This window comes from Pteropus vampyrus, unplaced genomic scaffold (genome assembly GCF_000151845.1).
Source record: "Pteropus vampyrus isolate Shadow unplaced genomic scaffold, Pvam_2.0 Scaffold19, whole genome shotgun sequence".
Lineage (NCBI taxonomy): Eukaryota > Metazoa > Chordata > Mammalia > Chiroptera > Pteropodidae > Pteropus > Pteropus vampyrus.
In genome coordinates, this window is record NW_011888800.1 from 9515325 (window position 1) to 9539321 (window position 23997).

General features: G+C 34.9%; 1 protein-coding gene and 1 pseudogene across 4 annotated transcripts in view; one reads left to right on the forward strand and one right to left on the reverse strand.

Moving 5' to 3' along the window:
• Window positions 1–23997, reverse strand: part of SPG11 (SPG11, spatacsin vesicle trafficking associated) — a 73321-nt gene that overhangs the window by 27111 nt on the left and 22213 nt on the right. For all 4 annotated transcript variants that reach the window (XM_011355041.2, XM_011355038.2, XM_011355039.2 and 1 more), the window contains exons 11-27: window positions 22672–22848; window positions 21601–21672; window positions 21178–21305; window positions 20680–20855; window positions 19759–19972; window positions 16459–16662; window positions 15834–15940; window positions 13951–14096; window positions 12772–12933; window positions 10682–10748; window positions 8017–8182; window positions 6822–7027; window positions 6460–6568; window positions 5348–5507; window positions 4672–4944; window positions 3837–4037; window positions 3003–3110 (exon numbers count right to left, since the gene is read on the reverse strand). In XM_011355041.2, the coding sequence (XP_011353343.1) occupies window positions 3003–3110; window positions 3837–4037; window positions 4672–4944; window positions 5348–5507; window positions 6460–6568; window positions 6822–7027; window positions 8017–8182; window positions 10682–10748; window positions 12772–12933; window positions 13951–14096; window positions 15834–15940; window positions 16459–16662; window positions 19759–19972; window positions 20680–20855; window positions 21178–21305; window positions 21601–21672; window positions 22672–22848 (2676 nt within the window). The remainder of the gene's footprint in view (window positions 1–3002; window positions 3111–3836; window positions 4038–4671; window positions 4945–5347; window positions 5508–6459; window positions 6569–6821; window positions 7028–8016; window positions 8183–10681; window positions 10749–12771; window positions 12934–13950; window positions 14097–15833; window positions 15941–16458; window positions 16663–19758; window positions 19973–20679; window positions 20856–21177; window positions 21306–21600; window positions 21673–22671; window positions 22849–23997) is intronic.
• On the forward strand, window positions 22329–22447 carry LOC111736365 (annotated as a pseudogene).

The following is a 23997-nucleotide window of genomic DNA, read 5'->3' on the forward strand; positions in this document are numbered from 1 at the left end:
GATCATCTCAATTAATGCAGGAAAGTTTCTGATAAAATTCAACACAATTTCATGACAAAAACACCAAACAAACTAGGACTAGAAGGAAACTACCTCCATAAAATAAAAGCCATATGTGAAAAACCCATAGTGAACATCAGACTCAATGGTGAAAGACCAAAAGCAGTCCTCTAAGGTCAGAAACTAGGGAAGGATGCCCACTTTCACCACTTCTCTTCAACACACTACTGGAAGTTCTAGCCAGAGCATTTAGGCACGAAAAGGAAAAAAAGGCGTCCAAATTGGAAAGAAAGAAATAAAATTATCTCTGCACATGATATGATGTAATATTGAGAAAACTCTGAAGGTTCCATAAAAAAAAAAACTTAGAGTAAATGAATGTAGCAAAGTAGCAGCAAAGTCAACACACAAAAATCAGTTTCATTTCTATATACAAACAATGAACGATCTGAAGAGGAAATTATAAAAATAATTCCATTTCCAAAAACAAACAAAATACTTAGGAATTCACTTAACCAAGGAGGTGAAATACTCATACAATGAAAATAACAAGACGGTACTGAAAGAAATTAAAGACATAAATAAAAGGAAACATATCTCATGTTCATAGAAGCCTTAATAATGTCTAAATGTCAATACTGTCCAAAGCAATCTACGGATTCAATGCAATCCCTATTAAAATCCCAATGATGTTGTTTACAGAAATAAAAAATCCATCCTAAAATCATATGGAATCTCAAGGGATCCCAAATAGCCAAACAAACTTGAAGAACAAAACTACAGGACTCATCCTTCATGAATTTAAAACTTACAATAAAGTGACAGTAATCAAAATAGTGTGATATTAGGATTAAGACAGACATACACACCAATGGAATAAAATAAAAAGCCCAGAAGTAAATCCTTGCATATATGGTCAAATAATTTTTGACAAGGGTGCCAAGTTCAATGAGGAAAGGGCAGTCTTTTCAACAAATGTTGAACCGTTACCGAACAAGATATACAAAAATTAACTCCAAATAGACCTAGAACAATAAAACCCCTTGAAGAAAACATAGGACAAAATTTTTACAACACTAGATGTGGCAATGCTCTCTTAAATGATACCAAAGGTGCAGATAACAGAAGAAAAAATAAAAAATCGGACTTCATGAAAATTTTTAAATTTTGTGCATAAAAAGACACTATCAACAGAGTAAAAAGGCAACCCACAGAGAAAATATTTGAAAGTCATATCTGGTATGAGGTTAATATCCAGAATATACAGAGAATTCCTAAAACTCAACAACAAAAAACAACCTGATTCAAAAATGGGCAAAGGACTTGAATAGACATTTCTCCGAAGAAGATATACAAATGGCCAATAAGTACATGAAAAGATGTTCAATATCACTAATCATTAGGGAAATGCAAATCAAAACTACAATGAGACACCAGCTCACACTCAGTACACTCCTATCAAAAAAAACAGAAGACAAGTGTTGGCAAGGATACAGACAAACTGGAATCCTTGTGTACTGTGGGATGTAAAATGGTTCAGCCACTGTGGAAAACGGTATGGTGGTTCCTCAAAATACTAAAAACATAACTACCATATCATCTAGCAATTCCATTTCTGAATAGATACCCCCAAAAAATTGAAAGCAGGGCCTTGGAGAGATATTTGTACACTATGTTCATAGTAGCATTATTCACAAGAGCTAAAACGTGGAAGCAACCCAAATGTCCATCGATGGAAGAACAGATTAGCAAAATGTGGTATACACATACCATGGAATATTATTCAGCATTAAAAAGGAAGGAAATCCTGGCATATGCTATAACAGATGAACTTTGAGGACATTATGCTAAGTGAAATAAGCTAGTCACAAAAAGATAAATATTGTATGATTCCACTTATATGAGGTAGAGAGTAGTCAAAATCATAAAGACAGAAAGCAGAATGGTGGTTGTCAAGAGCTAGGGAAGTTATTGTTTAATGGGTAGAGAGTTTCAGTTTTATAAGATAAAAAGAGTTGTGGGAATGAGTGATGATGACTGTACAACAATGTGATTGTATTTAATATCACTGATTTGTACACTTAAAAATGGCTAAGATGGTAAATGTTTTATGTATTTCACCACAATAAAAAAGAAGGTATCTGCTAGCCCGAGTCATGGAGAGTGACAGATCAAAGCAATTGATGTCTCTATTTTCTGTGATTTAGGAACCTCAGGCATATTTGAATAACTGACTCTGCATTTTCAAATAACAACTTTGAAATCATTACAATTAAGACCAATGTGATTGAGAGCAAAAGCCTATCCTGAGTTTTTACTGTGATATATTTGTTTGGTAGAATCAGTATATAGTTTTGTCTCATTTATCAGAGCTCTTTTGGGGTAGAGAAGACAAAAGTACTGAAATCCCAAACAGGACTAAGGCACATTTCTTTTCCTGTTTTATAACTTCCTTTTTCCATGTGGTTAATTAGCTTAGTATGAAAAATAGAACTGAAGAAAGCATCTGATAGGTAAAGCCTAAAATTGACCACAAGGCTCAGCATCATTTGGACAGGGACCATGAAGAGTGTTGATGGAAAAAGCCATTATTCTCTGTCACAGTGAATAAAGCAGTATTAAACACCCTTCACACCCAACACTGCTAGAACTATCTTGGATTGGCTGAATGTGGCCCATGTACCACCATACTCCTCTCTAGCATCCATAGCAGATACCATTAATCCCTTTCTCAGTGGGCCTGGTTGCAGCATCAGGATATTGATCAGAGTTATAGCACATTAGATGAAACCTTTCTGTCATCCCTGACAACTAAGGTTTATAAGTAAGGCCACTGCAACTGCTGCCCTGCCTCCCCATCTCTGAAACAGTACAAATGATTTAGTCTGAATTATGCCACGTAACAGCTATTCGCCTGCTGCCACATCTTGACTACTAGCAGACAACAAGCCACTATAAGGAATTTCAGATCAGCAAGAAAGAGCATGATCACTCCAACTTACAGTTTCGAGGTTCTTCTGGAACTCCAGTAATTTGGCTTCGGCTTCCTTATAATTCTTGAAGAACATACACAGTTCATACATCTCCATCATCAATAGTAATGGGGAATCCTTTGAAGAGTTTGAATGAAATTACAAAATCCTGAACTTAATACTATTTTCTCATGAATAATGCCAATGTAAGAAGAGATTAAAGTAAAAAAACAAATACTATCAGCTTCATAGTAGAATTAAATTGCACATGTTAAAAAGGAAGGAAATTAAATTTATACTTCTTTTTCCTTTTGGAAAAAGATACTTAGTCCAGGTATACCACTTGACAGTTCATTTTTTGTCTAGTCTGTACCTGGTCTACCACACATGAGCAGGAGACTGTCCACTAGATGGTGCTAGGACACTTCTATATACACTCCCGGATAATGGGCTCCACTGACTCGCCAATCTATTGCTGCTGTCTAGCATCAATCCATACAGTTCCATCACTTTAGTGGGAGCTTCTCAGTCAGAGGACAGGAGTTTGGGAATTAGACGGTATGGATCTGAACTGTAAGTACACAACTTACTAAAGTACTTAGAGACCCTGGGTTTATTCAGTTCTGTAAAAGCCTTAGTTTATTACTCTGTAAAATGAGGATAAGACCACTTCATAGTATCCTCATATACCATTATCTTTATATAGAATTATTGTGAGAGTGACTAAAATAATGTATTAGAAAGTACTTTACTAAATCAATGGTAGTTCTATTATTTGCTGTTGGCTTAATAGAAAAAAGTCAGTGTGAGATACTCTGAAATAACCCTTTTAAACTTAGGAAAGAAATGAAGTACTATTACTACCTTAAAGAAAAGTTGGAAACCTCTGATGAGAGTTTTGCTCTTCTGCCTTGTTAATACAGTTCTCCAGATGACTGAGAGGTCCTCAAGGTCCCAAGTGTGGCCCTCCACTGAGCCTTGAATGTGTCCCATTGCTTCAGCTGCAACACTGTCCTCCACAGAAGTGATGATCCAAACACAGAGACAGGGAATAGCACTGGCATCCTGTCATTGGGTAAGAACTTTTCAAAATAAAACAACAACCAGGCCTGGATTTCCTGACAGAGGAAGTTTCCAACAATGCTACAACTATGGATAGCTTTTGCTTGTTTAGAACAAGTCACCTCACTAAATTGGTTAAATGGCTTAAAAAACCTTCAAACATGAACAACCAAGGAATGAACAACCAAGGAATTCTTATAAACCATGTAGAGTATGGCAGGTCAAAGGGCCAAGAGATTGAGAGGATATATGTGGAAGTCAGGAAAGTACTAAGTATAAGAAAACATAACTACCCTCCACAGAACTGCTGATCAAGGGACTGTCTAGAGTATCCCTCTTCCCAGCTCAGAGAAAGTAGCAGTCTACCAAAGCATCTTTCTCTCTGACTGCCAACCGGCTACCAAGGCTCTATTTTAAGTTATTAAATGTCAAGGCACAACATACAACTAGATGGCCTGGATCCTAACCTGGAGAAGCATAAGAAGTTGCAGCTACCTTGGAAACATATGCTAGAGTCTTACTGTCATCTCCCGCACTCCCCCCATCCAAGTCCTCTCTGATTATCAGCCTTCCCTGTCCCTCCCCAATCTTTCTATTGTTATCTGGGTCCTTAATTTAGGCTTCTCATGATCCTCACCTGGAGACATGAGGCCAGAACACTAAGAACAGGGGCCTGTTGTTTCACTGCTTCAGCCAGGAGCCAGCACCAGGAGTGTGGCTCCTCTGAGCACTGAAGCAGAATTTCGAAAAAATCAGTCATCTCTTCTTTGCTTCTCTGGAGTTCCTTGGGGGGCTTGATGCAGACTTGATCATTGTCCATTCTGGAGTTGGACACTGAGGACAAGTTCTCAAAAGCCAGCCTTAAATGGTCTTGAAGGACAGGGCTGAAATATTGGAGAAGGGATTTCACCTAGAAAACATATTAGAAGATTAAAACTGACAACCAAGTTTCAATTTTAGCTGGACCTGAAAATGTTAGAAAAAAACATAGGCAAGTTTGTTTTTTTTGCAACCTGAATTGTGTCAAAGGTGACCATATAATTTTACAAAGTTGTCTGTTGCTTTTGAGTGAATTTCCACATGCAATCTGGAGTTATAAAACTCTTCATCTCTTTAGTACTAATGACCAGTCCTTTGTCAACTAGTCAACTAGTCCGTTGTCTGAAGCCAATCTACTGAAATTTTAATAAAAATAATAGTATCATATCGAACAAAAGCCTTCGTGCTCACAAAAGAAAGAACATTATTTTTCATCCAAGTAGTATTCCAATATCCTCCTCTTCTTGATAAACTGGCAACAGTCAGTGGCTTACCTCCTCTGGATGGTAATTATGGATCTGGCTGTGAATAATGAACTGTAACCAATCATTTGCTTTGGCACATTCTCTAAGGTAAGATGTGCTCAGTTTCATATTGTGGAGCCTGCAGAACTGTACCACTAATGCCCATTGGCTGCTAGATTCACTGGATAACCTACAATTGGGGGTGCGAGTGGTAGAGAAAAAAAACTTATTAAAATATCGCTTTAGTTTCTAACTAAAAAACTAGTAAAAATTAAATAAATTGAATTACAGTATATTCTCTAGAATAAACAAACTATTTTATAACTATTATGAAAACAAAATAGCATTTAATAATACAACTTGAAACTGCTATAAATCTAATCTGGCATCTTAACTATATAGTATATTCTCTAAAAAGTCTTTCAACAAATAGCAAATATTTATTAGACTGCTTTGAAAAAAATAAAAAAGGGCTCTTACCCATAATTCACAATAGCTTTCTTAGCATGTTGGCACAATTCATTCCTTTTATCAATAAAGTACCTACCAAACTAGCTATGTACAATTTTTAGGAGAATTAAAATAGTCACTCAAGAAATTTTCTGAGTGTTAATTTTTTCATGATTCACTTTAGCAATCAGAGTCCTGAAAGGTGCCTAGATTTCCTAAGGGTAGAGTACCTGCTCCTGCTGAAAGCAGGAAGCTGCTGAGAACAGAGTCAGTGATAGGAGTTACAGAAGATGGTCACCCCTTAACTTCCATTATCAACTAATAGATATTAGCAAGAAAAAATTAAGAACATCAGAGTCAAATTTTCAGAAATCCATCCCATATCTTCTGAAATGATTTCAACATGTAATACTTAAAAGCCTTCCCTGACCAGTAGGGCAGTGGAGGAGACAAAGCTCCTCTCCATCGCTTGGAAACTCCATCTCTAAAGAGGAAATCGTTATTTTTACCCTCCTTTTGCTGATACTAAGATGCAATTAAAACTCATTATCCATTTACTGAGTATCTGAGTAAGAAGATAAGGTCTAGAGGGATTGGTGAACACATCTGAAGTGTTGGAAGAAAGATTAGGCAAACACACATTGGAACAATAAAGCTTCCTGGAAAAGAAGCTGCAACTGCAACTCACATACCTCTTTATTTCCTGTTGCTGAATGCTGTTCCATATACCTTCTTCTAAGAGAATGAGCAATTCTTCTATGGTTGCCTTTTCATCTGCAGCCAGTTTAGATAGTTTTTCAGCTGTAAGAAATATAAACAACAAACTTGGTCAAGAGAAAAGGTCAGTAACTGGGCATTTTTGTTTGAAAAGTGTGCCCCAGGGCCATTTCAGCACCCAATTAAAGGGCCCAAGCAGTGAGTTAAAGAACAAACACTCTGCAGGAAAAAGAGGAAAATAACTGTTTCTTCCGCAACCACTCACAATTCAATGCCATAGACCTATTCATCCCCTGTCCCCTAACAAACCAAGCCACAGAAAGAAAAGGTGCCATACCTAGAGATTCTCTGATAAAGCTGTACTGAGCATCTTCATTTCTACATTTGTAGCTCAGAATTATATTGGCCACTTTCATATCAACTCTGAGCTTGAGGCTGTTGAGGCCAAGCAATTCTAAGAAACAAACACAGGCAGCTCCTATTGAAGGTATGCAGAAGGAGGAGAGGCCTAAAACATAAGCTTCATTGCCTACTTGCTGGATCCTGAAAAAGAAAGGAATCAAAATCACATCAGCATATGAAAACTATTTCTCACCAGGAAAAGCAAATGGAATTACATCAGTGATACATGAAGTATCAGACACATGTAATTTTTGATTTCCTCTCCCTTCCCTTTCTGTGCCCTTTACACGCATTTAGGTTCTTGGTAGCTTTTAACTGTCTTCTGGCTGCATAGCCCTCTCATTTCCTTATATTTTACCTTCTCCTAAAACACCTACTCATAGTCCAAATTATTCTTGCTTCTAACTTCATCCAGGGAAGATGGAGTAGAATTTCCAAAAGATTGTCAACTTGTAATCTTATCAATTATGAGTATATACACAAACTACCAAGAAAATGCCACTTAAAGTTTGACATCATAAAGCACATACATTTCAAAGGACTCAGATGTACTTTTATATGCACAGAAAATCTTCAAGGGAAGACACAAGAAATTAACCATGTTTTTAAATTATGAGAATAAGAGACTAAGGGCCTTTTATCTTTTATTTTAAACTCTCTGAACTACTTGAATATTTTATCATAGAAATGTAATACTTTGTTAATTATAAAACAAAGTATATCTATTTTAACTGATTATATCAAGTAGTCTTCTCCATTCTGTGCTGTATAAAAGTGAATTATAAGAGACAAATCTTAAATACAGAATTCACATCTCAATATAGAATTCTCTCTTTAGAGTACTGTTAACATTGGACAAGCTCCTGGATCATATTTCAAAATGATTTTAAAATATATTTATTATCTTTTAAAATATTTTTTATCTCCTTTCCTATTAACAAAAGTAACATATATTAAATGCCAAAAACTTGAGATATACAGAAAAGCACAAATGAAAAAAAAAAATCACCATCCAAATATAATCACTGTTAACTCTGGTATACATATTTCCAGTACTTTTTTTTAATGTGCATGTAAGATACACAGATATGCCTTTTATTAAGAGTACAAATTATGTTTTAAATACTCACAGCTGTTTGGGTGTCTTGCTCTTAGTTAATTCCTGGACCAGAAAAGTACCAAATGCAAATGATGGCCGTCCATGATGTAAATAATAAGCAAAATTCAGACGTTCCACTATAGCATATTTATTAACCAGGTCAGGGCTAGAGAAATGTGGGAGATGACTCCATGCATCTGGGAGCGTGGAGGGCAGGGGAGAAGAATTGAAGCAATATTATACTTCTGCACTCATCAGTATTAATTGCAGATTTGCACATGAAAAACTTAAGTCTATAATGGTAAAAGAAAACAAACTGGTTGCTATAATAATTTTGTACCACTGTGTATCGCTCTGAACCACCAAAATGTAGTAGCTTTATTTTAATGTGGAGAGGTAGCCCTCATTTTATGCAAAAATGTTACATGAGAAGCTGCATAAAAAACTACAATTATGCTTTTCCCTCACTGAACTTACTTGTAGTTTTAGATGCTTTAATTCTATATTTGATGATCCTTTAATTTCACAATGACAATAACTCTTCAGCTACAAAATCTCTGCCAATGATCTGCAAAGGAGCTTTTTAATTCATTTACACAGCTCATTGTGCAATGAAATCCCTACTTAACATATTTATGAGTCCTCTATTCACCAAGGTTAACTCCAATACCTTGAGAAGGACATCCTTTACTCCATATTAATACCCTCCTATACTCTCATTTTGTTATTACTAGCTATATTTTCTGTTGTTGCATTCACAGAGCACCTTATTATCCACGTTTGTACCATCTTTCTGAAACCAGCAGAGTAGCTTGGTTTAAAGTTCCTCTGTGCTCATGAAAACAGCAGAAAAAAATGTTTTTTCTCTTGGAGAAATTTAAAGTCAGAAGACATTGGATGTGAGAAGATAGTATGAAATAACCACTTCTGTAAAGTCCTAATATTTAATTGCCTCTTAATCACTTACTAACAATTAAAAAAGGATAAAATAACATTCTCAACTGGTAAGGAAACAATTCTGAAAAACAGTGCATGTGTTCTTATTTTCAAAGTTCCAAGCATACTTCTGAAATAAAATTTTATCCTCCCATAGAATTCTGAAGACTTTTTATATTGTGACTTGGCTCCTACAAAAAAAGATGAAGACTTTAATGGTGCCTGTCATCTTACAAAGCTATTACTTAAGAGCACACACCCTTTGAGATTAAAAAATTGTCACATGCCTTACGTGTATTCTTTGAGAGATCAGAGATGACTTTGGTAACTTATAATTCCATATAAAACCATTCACTCAATTTACTGAGTACATGTAAAGTATATGGTACTACCACATACCAAAAGAGTATATTTGAGTTTTTTATTCAAATAAGACTGATTATTTAGCTGTTGGGGGCTAGTGTGAAGACTGTGTGTAAAAGAAAATTCTACCAGAAAACTGCAGAAGCAAGGTCACACAGTTGCTTTACATCTCCTTACAGTGGTAAAATTATATGAAAAAATTAGTAGACATTCTGATTAAATACAACTCTCCAATTTTATTAATCTGGAATGTTTTTATAATTATTTCATTTACTTTGTGTTTTATTTGCTCAAATATGTTTTAAACTTCTAAAAACTAGGCAAGAAACATGCCTTCAATTTCCTCTGTTTCTCTAAAGTGCGATCTCCAGGAGGGATGTTGAGGCCCTAGCTAAGTGATGGAGTTGGAGGCCAGGAGATTCTGTCTACTCTCTAGTAACCTCACTGAGCTTGGAACCTGTATTTTTATTTGAAAATGTAATAAGCACTACTTTTTCAGCACTCAACAAATATTTATTGAACATCTATTATAGGCTTAGCTCTGCAATGGGCTCTGGACACTGGGTAAATTTAACATATTGCAATTTGAACTAATAAAACTGACACATTAGACATTTCATTTTTATGTATGTCAATAAATATTTACAGGTTATGTATTATGTGCAAAGTACTAACCTGAAGCCTACTTTAGAGTAATATAAGTGGAGGTGCCATAGATAACATGATATTAAAGGCTAACTCTAAATGCAAAAGTAAAAAAGAAAAAGAAGAAGCAGAGTTTAAGAACGGTATTTGTATATCTACTAAAAAAAAAAATACAGCACAAAAAAATCAGAAATTCTTATGGTCTAGAGAAGACAGCACTGTGTGAACTGTAAGAGCTTTTTAAATGCCTTGTCGCCTTTCATTCTCAATGTAACATATGAGGTGGGCACTGTTATTAATTTTACAAGGAAATGAAGAGAGGTTAAATCACTTGGCCAAGGTCATACAGTTATTACATGGTAGAGTCAGGATTTGTCTCATGCCAACAACTATGCTCTTAACCTTTATTATACTAACAAACTGCTAACAAAGGGATTTGGGGAAAGGGAGAAATATAAGCAGCTTTTAACTTATGTTTTCAATTCAGTCTCCTAGAAAATGTTTTCCATTGGAATGCTCCTTTATTTTTTTTCTTTTTTTTTAAATTAATTTTTTTATGGTGACACTGGTTAATGAAATCCAATAAGTTTCAGCTGTACACTTTAACAGTAAGGCATATATATATTTACACTGTTCCTTTATTTTTAAAATAGAAAGCAGAGAGAAAAACTGGACTGGCTTTACATAAATGAACTCCTATGGTCAACATTGCTGCAAAGCTCCTAAAGAAAGAAGTACCCATAATGACTTACCTCCTATAGCTAGTGTGTTGGCAGATTGCCAGCCAAACAATCTGCTGGGATCAAAGGGCGATAATGACTGAAAAAAAGAGAAAAGTCAAATCAGAGTTAAAAGTTAACTGATTCTAAAATAAGTAAACAAAATTATATGATAGGACTTCACAAGTAGTCTGCTTCCCTTCTCTAAGGCAATTAAAAACTATCTTTCTGGATATAAATTCTTTGAATACAGATAAAAACAAAAAAAATATATGAGATACCTCTATTTTAATAAAAATAGAACTGGCTATATTGCTTTTAAAGACTCTCTTCATTTCAAATTACATCTGCAAAGTGTACTCTCTTTTGGCAGAAGCAGCATCAATTATAGTTTAAAATGGGCTTTAGAAATGCTTCAGGAATCAAAAGACAACAGTACTAAGAGGCTAGAAAATGTTACCATCTAAGCATGAGAAGATGAGCTGAGGCAGGTCAAGAAAGGAAAAAATAAAGAGTAAGACAATTAGATCAAAGGTTAAAGAAATGTGATGAGCAAATCATCAACAACAAAGTAAAAAGGAGACTATGGTCAAGTCAGTCAGAAAAGTTTTGAGAGCAGGGAGCAGTGGCTTTAGGAAATTTGTCTGGGCAAAGGTCTAGCAAAGACTATAAACAGATTGTGGGAGGGATATAGGAGAAAACAGAATTACATTAAGTCAAGATTTGGATGGCTAAGGAGAGAACAGTTTTGATTTCAAATCAAGGGATAGTCTGTGGTCTATTAAGGAAGGAACATCTTTCCTAAAAAATTACAAGAAACTTAATTAAACTTAAGTCAAGTTTAAGCAGATCAAAGAACAACCTGAAATCATTTATGTTTTGGGCTGACCAAATCCACTTTAGGTACTGAAACTGTTTTTATATAATCCACATATATATAGTTTATACCAGTGCTACTCAAAGTGCTGGTCTTCAAAGAGATAAGAAGCTTGCAATGAATATAAAGCAGCTTACTGCTTCCTTCTTTAAAAAATTCTTGCTATGTTAAAAAAAAAAAAAAAGCCTATTAAACTAAACAGTGTACTTAGTGACATGTATTTACATTCTGGTGCAAGATCCTTATCTCATCTTAGCAATAAGCAATTCATGTACTGGCACCTACCTGGGAACCACATTTCTGAGCAGCAATAGTCTATAACGTAAGAATTCCTCACATTAGAATAAGAGAGATTTTGGACTTTTATAGGATTATAGAGCTTATTTTGAACTGAAGATACTATGGAAATATATGTACCCAGAGGAAAAAAAGCAAAAGCCTCTTGAAATGACAGACGAGCAAATGAAAGGTTTTTAACTGAGGATTCTTGAGTAGGTTTTAGAAAATCTGTGAATTCTTTTGAAATATTAGCAAAATTATATGCATCTGTGAAATTTTTCTCAGTAGAGGGCTCATAGCTCTCACACATTCAGATCTTTTTCCTGAATAAGTTTAAGAAGCACTGATTTAAATAAACAAAGAGCCCTATTTACTGTGAAGAGATAGAAGTTATCAGTGGTAGAATGGAGCTGCTTTTGATGAAAGCTGCAGATAAATATGAAGGTCAACTATCTGCGCTCAGATCCACTTCTACCATTCTCCTGCTCTCTCCGTATTACAGAGAACTGCATTTTCCAACCCACTTGCCCTTTGGCTAGCAGATAAGTTTAGTCATGAGAGACAACACAGGAGATTAAAGGTGGGAAGAAGGAAGAAACCGAGATATTTTTCCCCTTCTGTGTTTTTCTGGAGCATCTCCTCCAAGGTTCTAGGCTAACCATCTATGTTCCCAGCTCCTATTAAGTCGTCTGGTTGTGACTTTAGCTCCCCAAAATAGCTCTAGCTTCTGGGTTCTAATAAAGCTACTTTCTTGCACTGTTCTTATAGCCTCAGAGGTGTTGATGGCTTTGTTCTTTGTCAATTTGGGGTTTGTGTCACCATCACATATTTGATTTCTCCATTCTGCTATTACTCTGTGTAAATAATTCCCTATGCTAAATGTTCTCCATTTGAAAGATCCAGAATGGTTTCTGTTTTCCTGGCTGAACACTGATACTCCTAAATACCAGGCACCTAAATACTGTACCTGAATAAGGTGGTAGAGTGTAATATCAGGTGGCAGGACACTAGGGGCAGTATACTGTGGGAAGAGAGCCGTTTTTAGCTTAGGATAAGGAGCTAATGCCATCTTCAGTAGCTGGGGATCTACTTTCTTCAAACAGCTCTCATTTTCTTCATTCTGAACAACCTAAATAAAAAGACATAACATGGTGTAATGTTTTTCTCTTCTCCAAAGTTAAGTCCTTTTTTGCAAAAGAACCTTGTGAAACAAGATTAGCTTGACAGAGTATGTGGTAATGAAAGAAAACAGCATTGGACACAGAGTTAGAAGGCTCTAGCTCTGGTTCGAAGACAAACTACCTGTGTGACCTAGGGCTAGACATTTAATATCAGGTGTCAGTTTCCTCATCTACGAAACTAGGAAGGTCAGCTAGATCAGTGGTTTTCAAACTGTATGCAGAAAAGTTGTTTGAAAAAAGGCTCTGCCACTACAATATTTTAAATATTTAAAAATTAAATAATTATATATTAAATAGTAAATATTTAACTAGATTAGATGACTCTTAGGTCCTCCCTCAGCTCTCAAATTATTTATTTATTTATTTATCCTCAAGTTATTTTATGACTAATGTCTGACATGATTAAAAACAGAAGAATAAATAACCCTATAAGATATACTACAATAATCTACAAGAGGTGGTATTAAATTAAGCTAGCATCTGTAAGAAACTTCTGAAGATTAGATGTTTAAAAACATTCTTATGTTTCCTCTAACCAGGCACGCCATAACTTTAAAAAAAGCAAAGACAGGCAATTTCCACTGGGTCCCTCAAAAAATTTATATGGGTAGCTAAAAATTATGATTTCATCTTTACCTCTTTAAGAGGACAAATATAGCAGATAATAATTCCAAAGCCACAAATCTAAAGTATGCTTACTCCCAGGAACAATCAGATCCTGATTCTATCCTGAAAATAAATCTGGAGCATTAGAAAACAAAAAATAATCTCTATACAACATATTAGTTCCCTTTTGGCATAAGAGGATATAAAATTTTTAAATTCACTCATTTTATGCTCTTTAATGAAATACTTGTAAGTGGTTATATTTTAATATCAACTGATTTCTAGAAAATCCGTAGATATTTCTGCTAAATTTAAAACCAGTTCTCTTTTGCCATAATAGGGAAAGGTGCTATCCATACCTGGCTGACACCCCCAGGAGCATACATTGTGGTAGCGAGGGCGAGGAGGGTATGTCCCTCCAACAGCATACTGCTTACACTGGCCTGGTTACTGGGAATCAGTATCTGCGCATTTGCAAGGCTAGCCTGGAAGATGAGTTTAGGATCTGGAAAATAAAAGTATGTTTTTCTCCTTAATATAAATTAAGAATTATATAATTCTGAGAAAAAAAAAATTTAACTCTATCCACAGTGAGGACTTTCTAAATTTAAAAGCAATAGGAAAGCTTCACAAAGAGGAAAATGAAAGATCTGTCTACACAAAAATAAAAACTTCTATTCAAAGAAAATCGAAAGGTAGGAATGAAATTATGAAGCACAACCTAAGGATTTGGTTGTACTAAGGTTGTACAACGAGCTCATACAAATCAATGCCCAAAATACTGACTCTAACAGATAAATGGACAAAAGAAATAACCGTTTTCAAAGGAGGAGGATACATATATATGTATATATACACACACGTGCGTCTGACACATAAAAATATATAATGCATAAGCAATAAAGAAATTAAAATAATTAGATGCCATATATCACCTATCAAAACTGCAATGATTTTAAAAAATAATCATCCTTAATCATAGAGCTGGTCAAAGTGTGTAGAAGCTGGGACTTATGGATAAAATGGTACAAACCTCGCCACCTCCCACCGCCCCACCCCATAAAGCAATCGGACCTTATATGTATAACCTTTGACACAGTATTTTGTTTTTATATCCAGGAGTCTATCAGTACTAAAGAAATAATTTGAAACAAGGACAAACATTTTATGTTTGAATATATTCAAGATTATTCTTTATAGGAGAAAAACTGAAAACAGCCTCAATGTTAAAAACTGAACAGTAATTTAAATAAGAGTATATTCATGTGATAAAATATTATGTAGACATAAAATGGTCATTGTCTCTAGGAACACAGGAAAATTCTTGTTAAAATTATATGAAAAAAGCAGTATACAAACACATAGATGTTTCTAGTTGTATCCCTAGCACTTACAGACTGTCGTAACGCAGATCAATAAATATGTTAGATGAATGAAATACAATACAGATTAGATTTTTAAAAAGCACAGAGACAATAACTAGAACAAAATGCATTTAAATATAACAAAAGTTATCTATGGATCTTCCTATCTATCCATGGACACATTATCTTCTCGGTAGTTGTCTGTGGCTTCAAATTTTTTTTTTTTTTTAACAATAAACACATTATTTTATAATCAGCATCAAAATAAAACAAAACAAAAAAACACATTATGAAAAATTCTTCATTTGTAAAGAACCTAGCCATTACATAAAAGTGAAAGATTGGCTACTGATTTGCCTGTCTGTTTTCCGAATCTCTAAAATAACACCAAGGGTCACGGGGCTTCTCTACTGATAACCAGGGCAAGGCTCTCCTCAGCAGCACTACTCCAGAAGACACAACAATCCCACACATATTGTGGATTTCTTTTCACTCCATCTGGAATTCCTTACTAAAAGATGCAGGGCAGATACCTGGCAGACAGACTGCTTTCTCATGGAAAAAGGTTGTCAATCTGCCAGAAAGCAGGAACTTGACCTGTGATAAACTGGTAGGATGAGAGAAATCCAAGAAGAAGAGAGCACAAGGCTCAGCGAGATAGGGAACATAACCACATTCGCAATCTGCTCTGTCTGGCTTTTCTTGGCTGGCAAAAAGCTAACATTTTTGGTTTCTCCTTCTTCAACAAAGTTTGAGCCTAGACTACGGTCAGATGTTTGTCAACAACCAAATGATTAAAAGAGGTCACAAGTTAAATGTCATTCAACAGACCAGTTATTTATCCAGAGAAATTTTTGTATTTAATAGTGTACCCATACCTGTTAAGTTACTGGAAACCTGTCGACATTGCACTAAAAATTCAAACCAAGGGTGAGCTTCATGTAATTCTTTTTTTTCCAAAAAGGGGCAATTTGAAGGGCTAAGTCTGTATGTAAAACAAAAACCAAATTCTCTGATTAACACACAGGATAAGACCCAATAGCAATTGACATTGGCCACAGATATAATTCTGGAAGTTGATCTTAGATAGGTATATACTGATGTCTGTCTATCTATCTAAATATAAATTTTAGAGCATATATAACCTGCAGCGGCTATGAATTCATATGTTTTTCATTTGCCTGGCAATGAAAGCATCAAAGAATCCCAAATTAACCTTTAGAATCTTCTTCTCTTTTAAACTTTTAAAGCATTTCTTTCATTTTATTCTAATTTCCAATCATTTTAAAGGGTAACAGAATTAACATCATCAAAAAACACATGATAAGCATTTAGCTGAATGCAGCATTGAACTAAAAGATGTACCAAGTGTTGCAGTGGAATTACTTTAAAAAGATCAGTATTGCTGATGTGATGGCTTAATATTTTCCTAAAAGTCATATTTAAGTAGTATATTAAAAAGAAACATGAAGATCTCAGGACAAATCAATTTTCAGTACTCACTTGTAATAGTCAAGATAGACGTAAAGAAGATACTGAAGATTGTGTTCCAAACAATAGAGAATGAAGCGAGAATGGAAATCCCAACCTTCTTTGGACCTGTAGTTTTGAACAGGGAGGGTGTCTTGCATCACACCCCCAATATGGTTCAGTCTTAGGAGGAAGAGTTCAAAGTCTTCTAGTTCAGATGTAAGAAAAATCCCATTCCTATAAAGCAGGTTTAAGAGATGACAATTTAAAAAGTTGCTGGATTCAGAGCATACCAAACAATTTCCATTAGTTTAAGTCTCAACCACAGCAGGTCCTTGAATAACACCATTTCCTTTCATTTGACACTGTTTCATTATAACTTATAATGTTGATGAGAGGCCACAAGAAATTAACTTGTGCCAAATAGCCTACAGTAAAACTGGTTTCATTATATGTCTTTTTGTTTAAAGTCACAGAACCTATTGACAATGTTAAGTGAGGACTTATTGTACTTAAAAAAAAGTATTTACAAATTAAGATTTCCAATTCTTATTCTATATTTAAATATATTCTGACACACATATTTTGCTAGTTTCCAATAAAGGTTTCTGAACCACTGTAGTAATGAGAGTCTCGAGTTACCTTAAGTATTTCAAAAAGCTAAACTGAGTTATCTCCATTTTTTTTGGTTGTTGAATGGAACTGTACAATCTAATGTGGCAACAGCTGTTAGCTCCTGATGCTAGATGCTTTAAGTACAGAGAAATTCACCAAACTATTCAAACAAAATCATTAAGAAACTGAAGCAGAACAGTTTAAACAGACCGACTACTAAACAAGAATAGCAATTTGCACTTACCCTTTTTACAAATTTACTGTTAAATACATCAGACACACCATACAAAGGAGTGTAGAAAATATATTATGATATATTATGTGAAGTTTACAGAAACACCATGTAACCACCACTAAGATTATATAGACCATTATACCTGGAAGCCCCTGGTACCTTCCTCTCCCATTTCATGTCCTTTGCTGCCCCTAGAGGTAACCACTAACCTGACTTTAGTGATAACCATTCCCTTAGTTTTTATAATTTACCACCAAAATATGTAACCCCAAATAACATATGATTTGGTTTTGCCTATTTTAAACTTTATATATACATGGGACATTCTGGAACATTCTTCTACTCAACATTGTGCAATTTCTCTATGTTGATACCTGTGACTACTGTTAGTTTTTGTTGTTATATAGTATTCCATTGCAATAATTTACTACAATTTATTTAACTACTCTACCTTTGATGGTCATTACAGTTGTTCCTAGAGTCTTAGTAAAATGAATTTATATTTCCATGACCACAAATAGGGAAGAGCATCTTTTCATATGTTTATTGGCAATTTGTGCTTCCTCTTTGTGAAATGCCTAATTGTGCTAGTATCTTTCCCTTCAGATCAAAGCTCTCTACTCTTCTCCTGCTATGTGTCCCTGGAGGCTCACTTGTATTGGTTGCTCCACAAGGCTCCAGTGCCCTCAGGTTTCAGTTTTGGTTTGTCATATGGGAAACCCTCACCAGGAGATAAGAGTCAGGAAAAAAGGTAGGATGGGGATACCTTGGCTCTCTCTGTGTCGGCAACTGCAAGTTGGCTGACGCTCTCTTTAAGGGACACAACTCTTGCTAAGTGGCTCTCTGGGTCTCACTATTGTCTTTCTTTGCTCCTTCAGGCTTTTTAGAGAGCAGACGCTAGTCCCAAGGTCATTAGGATACTCTTCTATATCTTCTAAAAGCTTTACAGTTTTGCATTTGGCATCTAGATTTTAAAATCTACCCGGAATTGATTTTATTCATGATATAAGGCAGAGGGTCTAATTTAACTTTTCCTCCATATAGCTATCATCCAGTCATCCTAGCCTCGTTTGTTGAAAACTGATCTTTCTCCACTGTCCTGCAGTGCCATTTTTGTCATCTGTGACAGTACACGTATAAGTCTGTGCTCAATATTCTCTTCCACTGGTATATTTGTCTACCCCTGCACCAACACCTCCACTGTCTTACTTGCTATAGCTTTACAATAAGTTTTGATATTTGGTGGAGCAAGTTCTTTTTTTAGGGCTATTCTTAACTTTAATTTCCATATAAATATTTATAATTAGCTTATCAAAATCCAGGGAAAAAAACCTGATGGAATTTTTACTGAGATTGTACTATATCTAAAGATTAACTTGGGAAGGATTGATAACAGGCTTGTCTTGTTCCAAATCTAAAGAAAATGCTTGTGATATTTCACCATTAAGTATAACGTTAGGTAGACTTTTTTGAGACGCCCTTCTCAAGTTAAGGGAGTTGCATCTATTTTTAGTTTACTAGTAGTTTTTATTAAAAACAATTTTATCAAATGCTTTTCTGTATCTATCAGAGTAGTATGATTTTATTCATATTAAATCATACATATGTTAGCTTGCTAAAAATCAAATATTAAGTAAAATATTTAACAAGCATACAAGTTATATACAATTTTACTTTTAGTAAACAGGAAGAAGAGAATTTAGTTCACTGGAAAGAAAAGTGAATAAAAAGTCAGAAGGAAAAGAACTGAAGCCTGTAAGTAATGGATTGGGCAAAGCTCTTAAATTCTCTGGATCTTACTCTCCATATTTTTAAGTGGGGTAGAACAATACAGCTATACTTTCCCAATAAGTATAAATATAAAGTAAAGTAATACATGAGAAATAAGTTTAAGAAATAAGTTTAATAAAGTAATACATGAGAAATAAGTCTCCTTATATTATTTTGATAGCAAAGGAAGATAGACTAGGTTGAGCCATATGAAATTGCTGATATTCACCTATTTTTGACCCCCACAAATGGCAAGTTCACATGGTTCAATCTAACGGAATTATTTTTAGAAATGAATTAAAATTTAAAGTCTTCACATATCACTGTAAGAACTCCTTTCCCTCACTAATTTCTTAATTGAGTAGTCTTCTTTAGTTCAAGGCCATACATAACATATGGGTACAGCAAGAAGAGTAGGAGACATTATAGGATACTAAGCTATCCTCCTCTCAGCTCTCACCACTTGGTCCTTGTAGTCCCACTGACAGCTTACCACTTCTACACCAAAGCACATACAGTGTTTTGGGAAGAACCCTCATCTAGAATTTGAGAGCCTCGAATGATGCTAAATGCATGTGATTTTAAAACCTCAATATACAACAATTCTCTTTCAATTTTAAAATGCTATGAAACAATGTTCCACTGGATTCATGGCATTTCAAAGGAAACATTACAGAATTATGTTTTATTGCTTTTCTTCACAGTTACAGTACCTGGCCAGGTCATCTAAAATTTTATTCCTCATGTTATCGTTGCAGCAAGTGTTCTGATCAATAACATCAACAGTCAGAGGGGGCCATTTGTTTTGCTGAAGTGAGGCATAACTATTATGGGTCTGAAATTCTCCAATCCATGAGATAATGCTTAACCAGTCATGGCGAGCTGTAAGGTATCTCCAGAGGGCTTCAGGAGAACATGATTTGTATGCTACATGAAGAACAAAATACGCTTTAAAATAGCAGTGAGTTACGATTATTGACACAAAACTCAACACTAATTGAGTAAATATGATGATCTGAACAAATATTTATAACATAAGAATTATTCAGCCCCTCTGCTTCTTTTACTATTTCCCTCTTTTATGTTGCTGTTCATTTTACAATCAATACTTCAGCTGGAAGAAGAGCTAAATGTTGCTTCTTATTACTATAGTGGTTTAATGAAACTTGGAAATTAGTTGTGTTTCATTTATCTTTTCAGCCCTTGTTTTCTCTTTTTCTTAATATAAATAAAAACTTTGGCTGTAATAGTAAACATGAACTTGACACCCTATGATTACCTATGTTTACCACTATTAGTTTACGCCAGAGCCCCAGTGGGATACAGATCCTCAGTTTACACAAAAAGAAACTCAAAGGATATTTGGAAAAACAAAGAATGTCACTGTTGAGGAGGGGAAAAGAATTCAGCCTTGAATCTCAATTCACTGAACCATATGACTCTCCTCTTTTACTATCACTTATAAATCCCTTACAAAAACCTTGAGATAAGAAAGAGGCTTTAATGACCTGCATTTTAAAGCAACTGAATATTTTTCCCCCTAAAGGAATTCTAAAATGGACACACCAAAATATACAAATGCCTAATTTAATATTCATTCAATGTGCTCAGATTTCAGGCTCTCTCACACTTGCCTTCTGGATTTATCCTGGGGAGAAGGATGGATTCTTGTGTTAGCTGATTCCACCACTGGGCCCAATTTAACGCAATTCTATGGTTCTGCTTGTTAAGTTTATCTTTTTGATCATATTTCAGGAATGAGTCCAAAACAGACTTGTGCTTGAAAAAATCTTGTTCCTTTATCCAATACCTAAAACAGTGTTATAATTTTTTTTTAATTGTGGAGGAAAAAGCATCATTTCTTTTTATCTGCTCAAAAACTTCTGCTCTTTTGGGGAACACATACTTCAATACTTTTAATTTTGTATTTATTATCTTCAAAATATATATCTGATTATGCACATACTGAAATAACAAGAAATTCTTGAGTCCTTTCTGAATAATACAAGTTTTCCCTTCATGGCAATGTAAACTCAGTTCCAATGAAGAAATCCGTGCTCATTAACAGTTATAAACTAAACACTGTCTACAATATTCTTCCCATGTTATCGAAAGAGGGCTAATGAGGTTACCTGGGAAATGACTGGATCTGCATATTTTCTTGCAAATATTCTGAATAAAACTTCTCAACTTGATGCACGAAGTCTATAGTTCCATTCTCTTTTTCAGAAAAATAATTTTTTTCTTTTAAAATTTCAACCTTGAATAAAAAGTAATTAAATTAAAGCAGTAACCTCACAAAAATCAAGTGCATCTGCGAAACAAATGTCATGAAAATAAATGTCTTTTAAGAATTGTATTTTGAATTTTTGAGGTAACGTATATATTCCTTTAACACAAATTTTCCTTTACCACAAATGCAAAACAACTATTTTAAAAGACAATGGAGTAACTGTACTTTTACTTACTAGATATTAGCAGAATGTTAAAATAAAGTTGAAGTTTCACCAAGGTTTACTAGAAAATGTAAACCACATCGTCTCACCTTTACCTACCAAAAAATCCCGTATATTTTTATCAGTTGTATAGAAGCATATCTTGAGCAACTGGTCTTTTACATCAAAGCCCTATAACACAGAAAATCAAAAAAATTTACATTTTCTAATGGGGCTATTTTAAATATAAATGTTAAATACAGAAGTACTCTATTATAGATATATATGGAATTCCACAGCTTTCCTACTCTTGTGAACATTCATTTTCTACATTTGTCATACTACTTACTGCCTAACCCTAAAGTCCTTAAGCAATTTGCCAGAATAAAGGCAACACATAGAACAGTTTAAGGTAATGCCAGAATATCACTGGGTCAAAACAATAAGTATCCGCTATAATAATTCACTTGAAAACCAAAGTCAATACAAATAACTAACTTTTACATAGTTTGACTCCTCTGTACTTCCAGAAAGTTATCATGGGCAAGACTCCAACCATGAAGATTAGAACAAGATCTCAGCTTAGTCCAGGAGCCTTCTCTCTATGGCTTCCCTTCCTCAAATGAAGTAAAACTATGGAGTACGAAGCAAAGGTAAAAGCCATTAGAGAGTCCAAATGGAGGTGTCAGGGGTCACATGAACAATACAGTGTCCCCCAACAAATAAGAAAGTCCTGTGTGTGCTTTGACATGCGGGAAGCCTTCTGTGAGAAACACTGTCTCCTTCTAACCAAAGAGCCAAGTCTAACAGAGAAAATTATGGAAACTCCAATCAAAAATCTCTTCAAAGTCTACGACCATGCCACCCTGAACATGCCCGATCTTGTCTGCTCTCAGAAGCTAAGTAGGGTCGGGCCTGGTAAGTACATGGATGGGAGACCACCTAGGAAAACCAGGTGCTGTAGGCTTTAATAAAAAAAAAAAAATCTCTTCAAGAAAGTTCTCAGTACCAAAAAACATTTCTTAGTATTTTTGTCATTATTTCCTAGTAAAAGCTACACAAGTTTTAGTTTGTGATACAACTATGAATACAAATTAATTCTTACATCAACCAAAAATTATATTAAGTACATAGAGATCTTCTCTTACTTTAGAGACTTTAAGATCAGACAAAAAGCATTATGCTACTCACCATATTCTTTAAAAGTTCAGAGGCTTCCTTTACATTGTTCTTTTTCAAATTGTCAAAGACCAAATCTAAGCCTATTCTAATCAGCTCCTCGAGTCTTTGAGCAGAATGACTATTAATCCTGAAGAAAGTCTGTGCCTCTGGTATTTTGTTGTTTAAAATGGCATTGGCAATAACGTCCTAAGAAAAGGGAAGAAAAAAATCTGCCTTTTAAGTTCTTTTTTATTTCCTTATTATGATTATCAACGTAGAATTTATACATTTATTGAGCATCTACTACAGGACTTTTATTGAAACTCTACTACTAGATTTGGGGCTTTGCACCAGAGATATAAAGTTGAGAGACCCTGTTGTTCAGGAGCTTTTAGACTAGTAGAAGACACACAAATAAAGTACTGATTGTAGTACTATATAAGGGAGAGAATACAGGTATCCTAGGGTGCTAGAAAGGAGAGTCAAAAAGAGGAGCATCTAAATAACAGCAGTGACAAAAAGCGGGGGGTGCTTCCTAGCAGAGATAACTTATGAAGTAAAAGTTTTAAAGACAACTATTATATACATATATTGAAAAAGGAGGAAAAGTGTTCCAAAAAGAGGGAATATTATATACAGAGGCATAAAGGCAAGAAATAGCATCAAGTCTTCAGAGAACTCCAAATTACTCAATATAACTGGAAAAAGTTGGGGAGAGTAGCAGATGAGACTTGAAAGAAAAGCAGAGATTCCATCATGAAGGGCATTGTGTGTGTGAGATGTACTGTATCCTGAAACTTATGTGGAGCCACTGAAGGATCTTAAAAGCAAGAGGTGATGTAATCAAATATATCTATTTTAGGAAGACTATTCAGGCAGCAATGTGGAGAACAGACTGAAAGAGATGCAAGCTCAAGATAGTGAGGAAGTATGTTACCATAATACTACAAGAAAGAAGAAATCAAGCACAAACTGAGACCTAAACTCAAAGAGAACAGAAAGGAGATTTTCTTAACCTGGGGCTTTAGAGGGGTCTGTAAACCCCATTTATCAATGTGCAAAATTGTGTGCACATGCACACATTTACATGTATATTTTTGGAGACAAGAGTCCGTGGCTTCCATCAAAGTGAACTCTACCCTCCTCCAAACTAAAAATCAGTGATTTGGGGTAAAAAGAACAGAGGACCCATGGATGGCGCTTTGAAGGATATTAAAGTGGGGAAAGCTGGAGATGAAACCTGCAAGAGAGTGGAAAATACAAGCTAAAAAAGGCAGAAGGAAAGTCAAATAAATTTTGACTAGAGGATGAATAAGAGACAAAGAAAATGCAGTCATACCACATACTTCTCCCTAT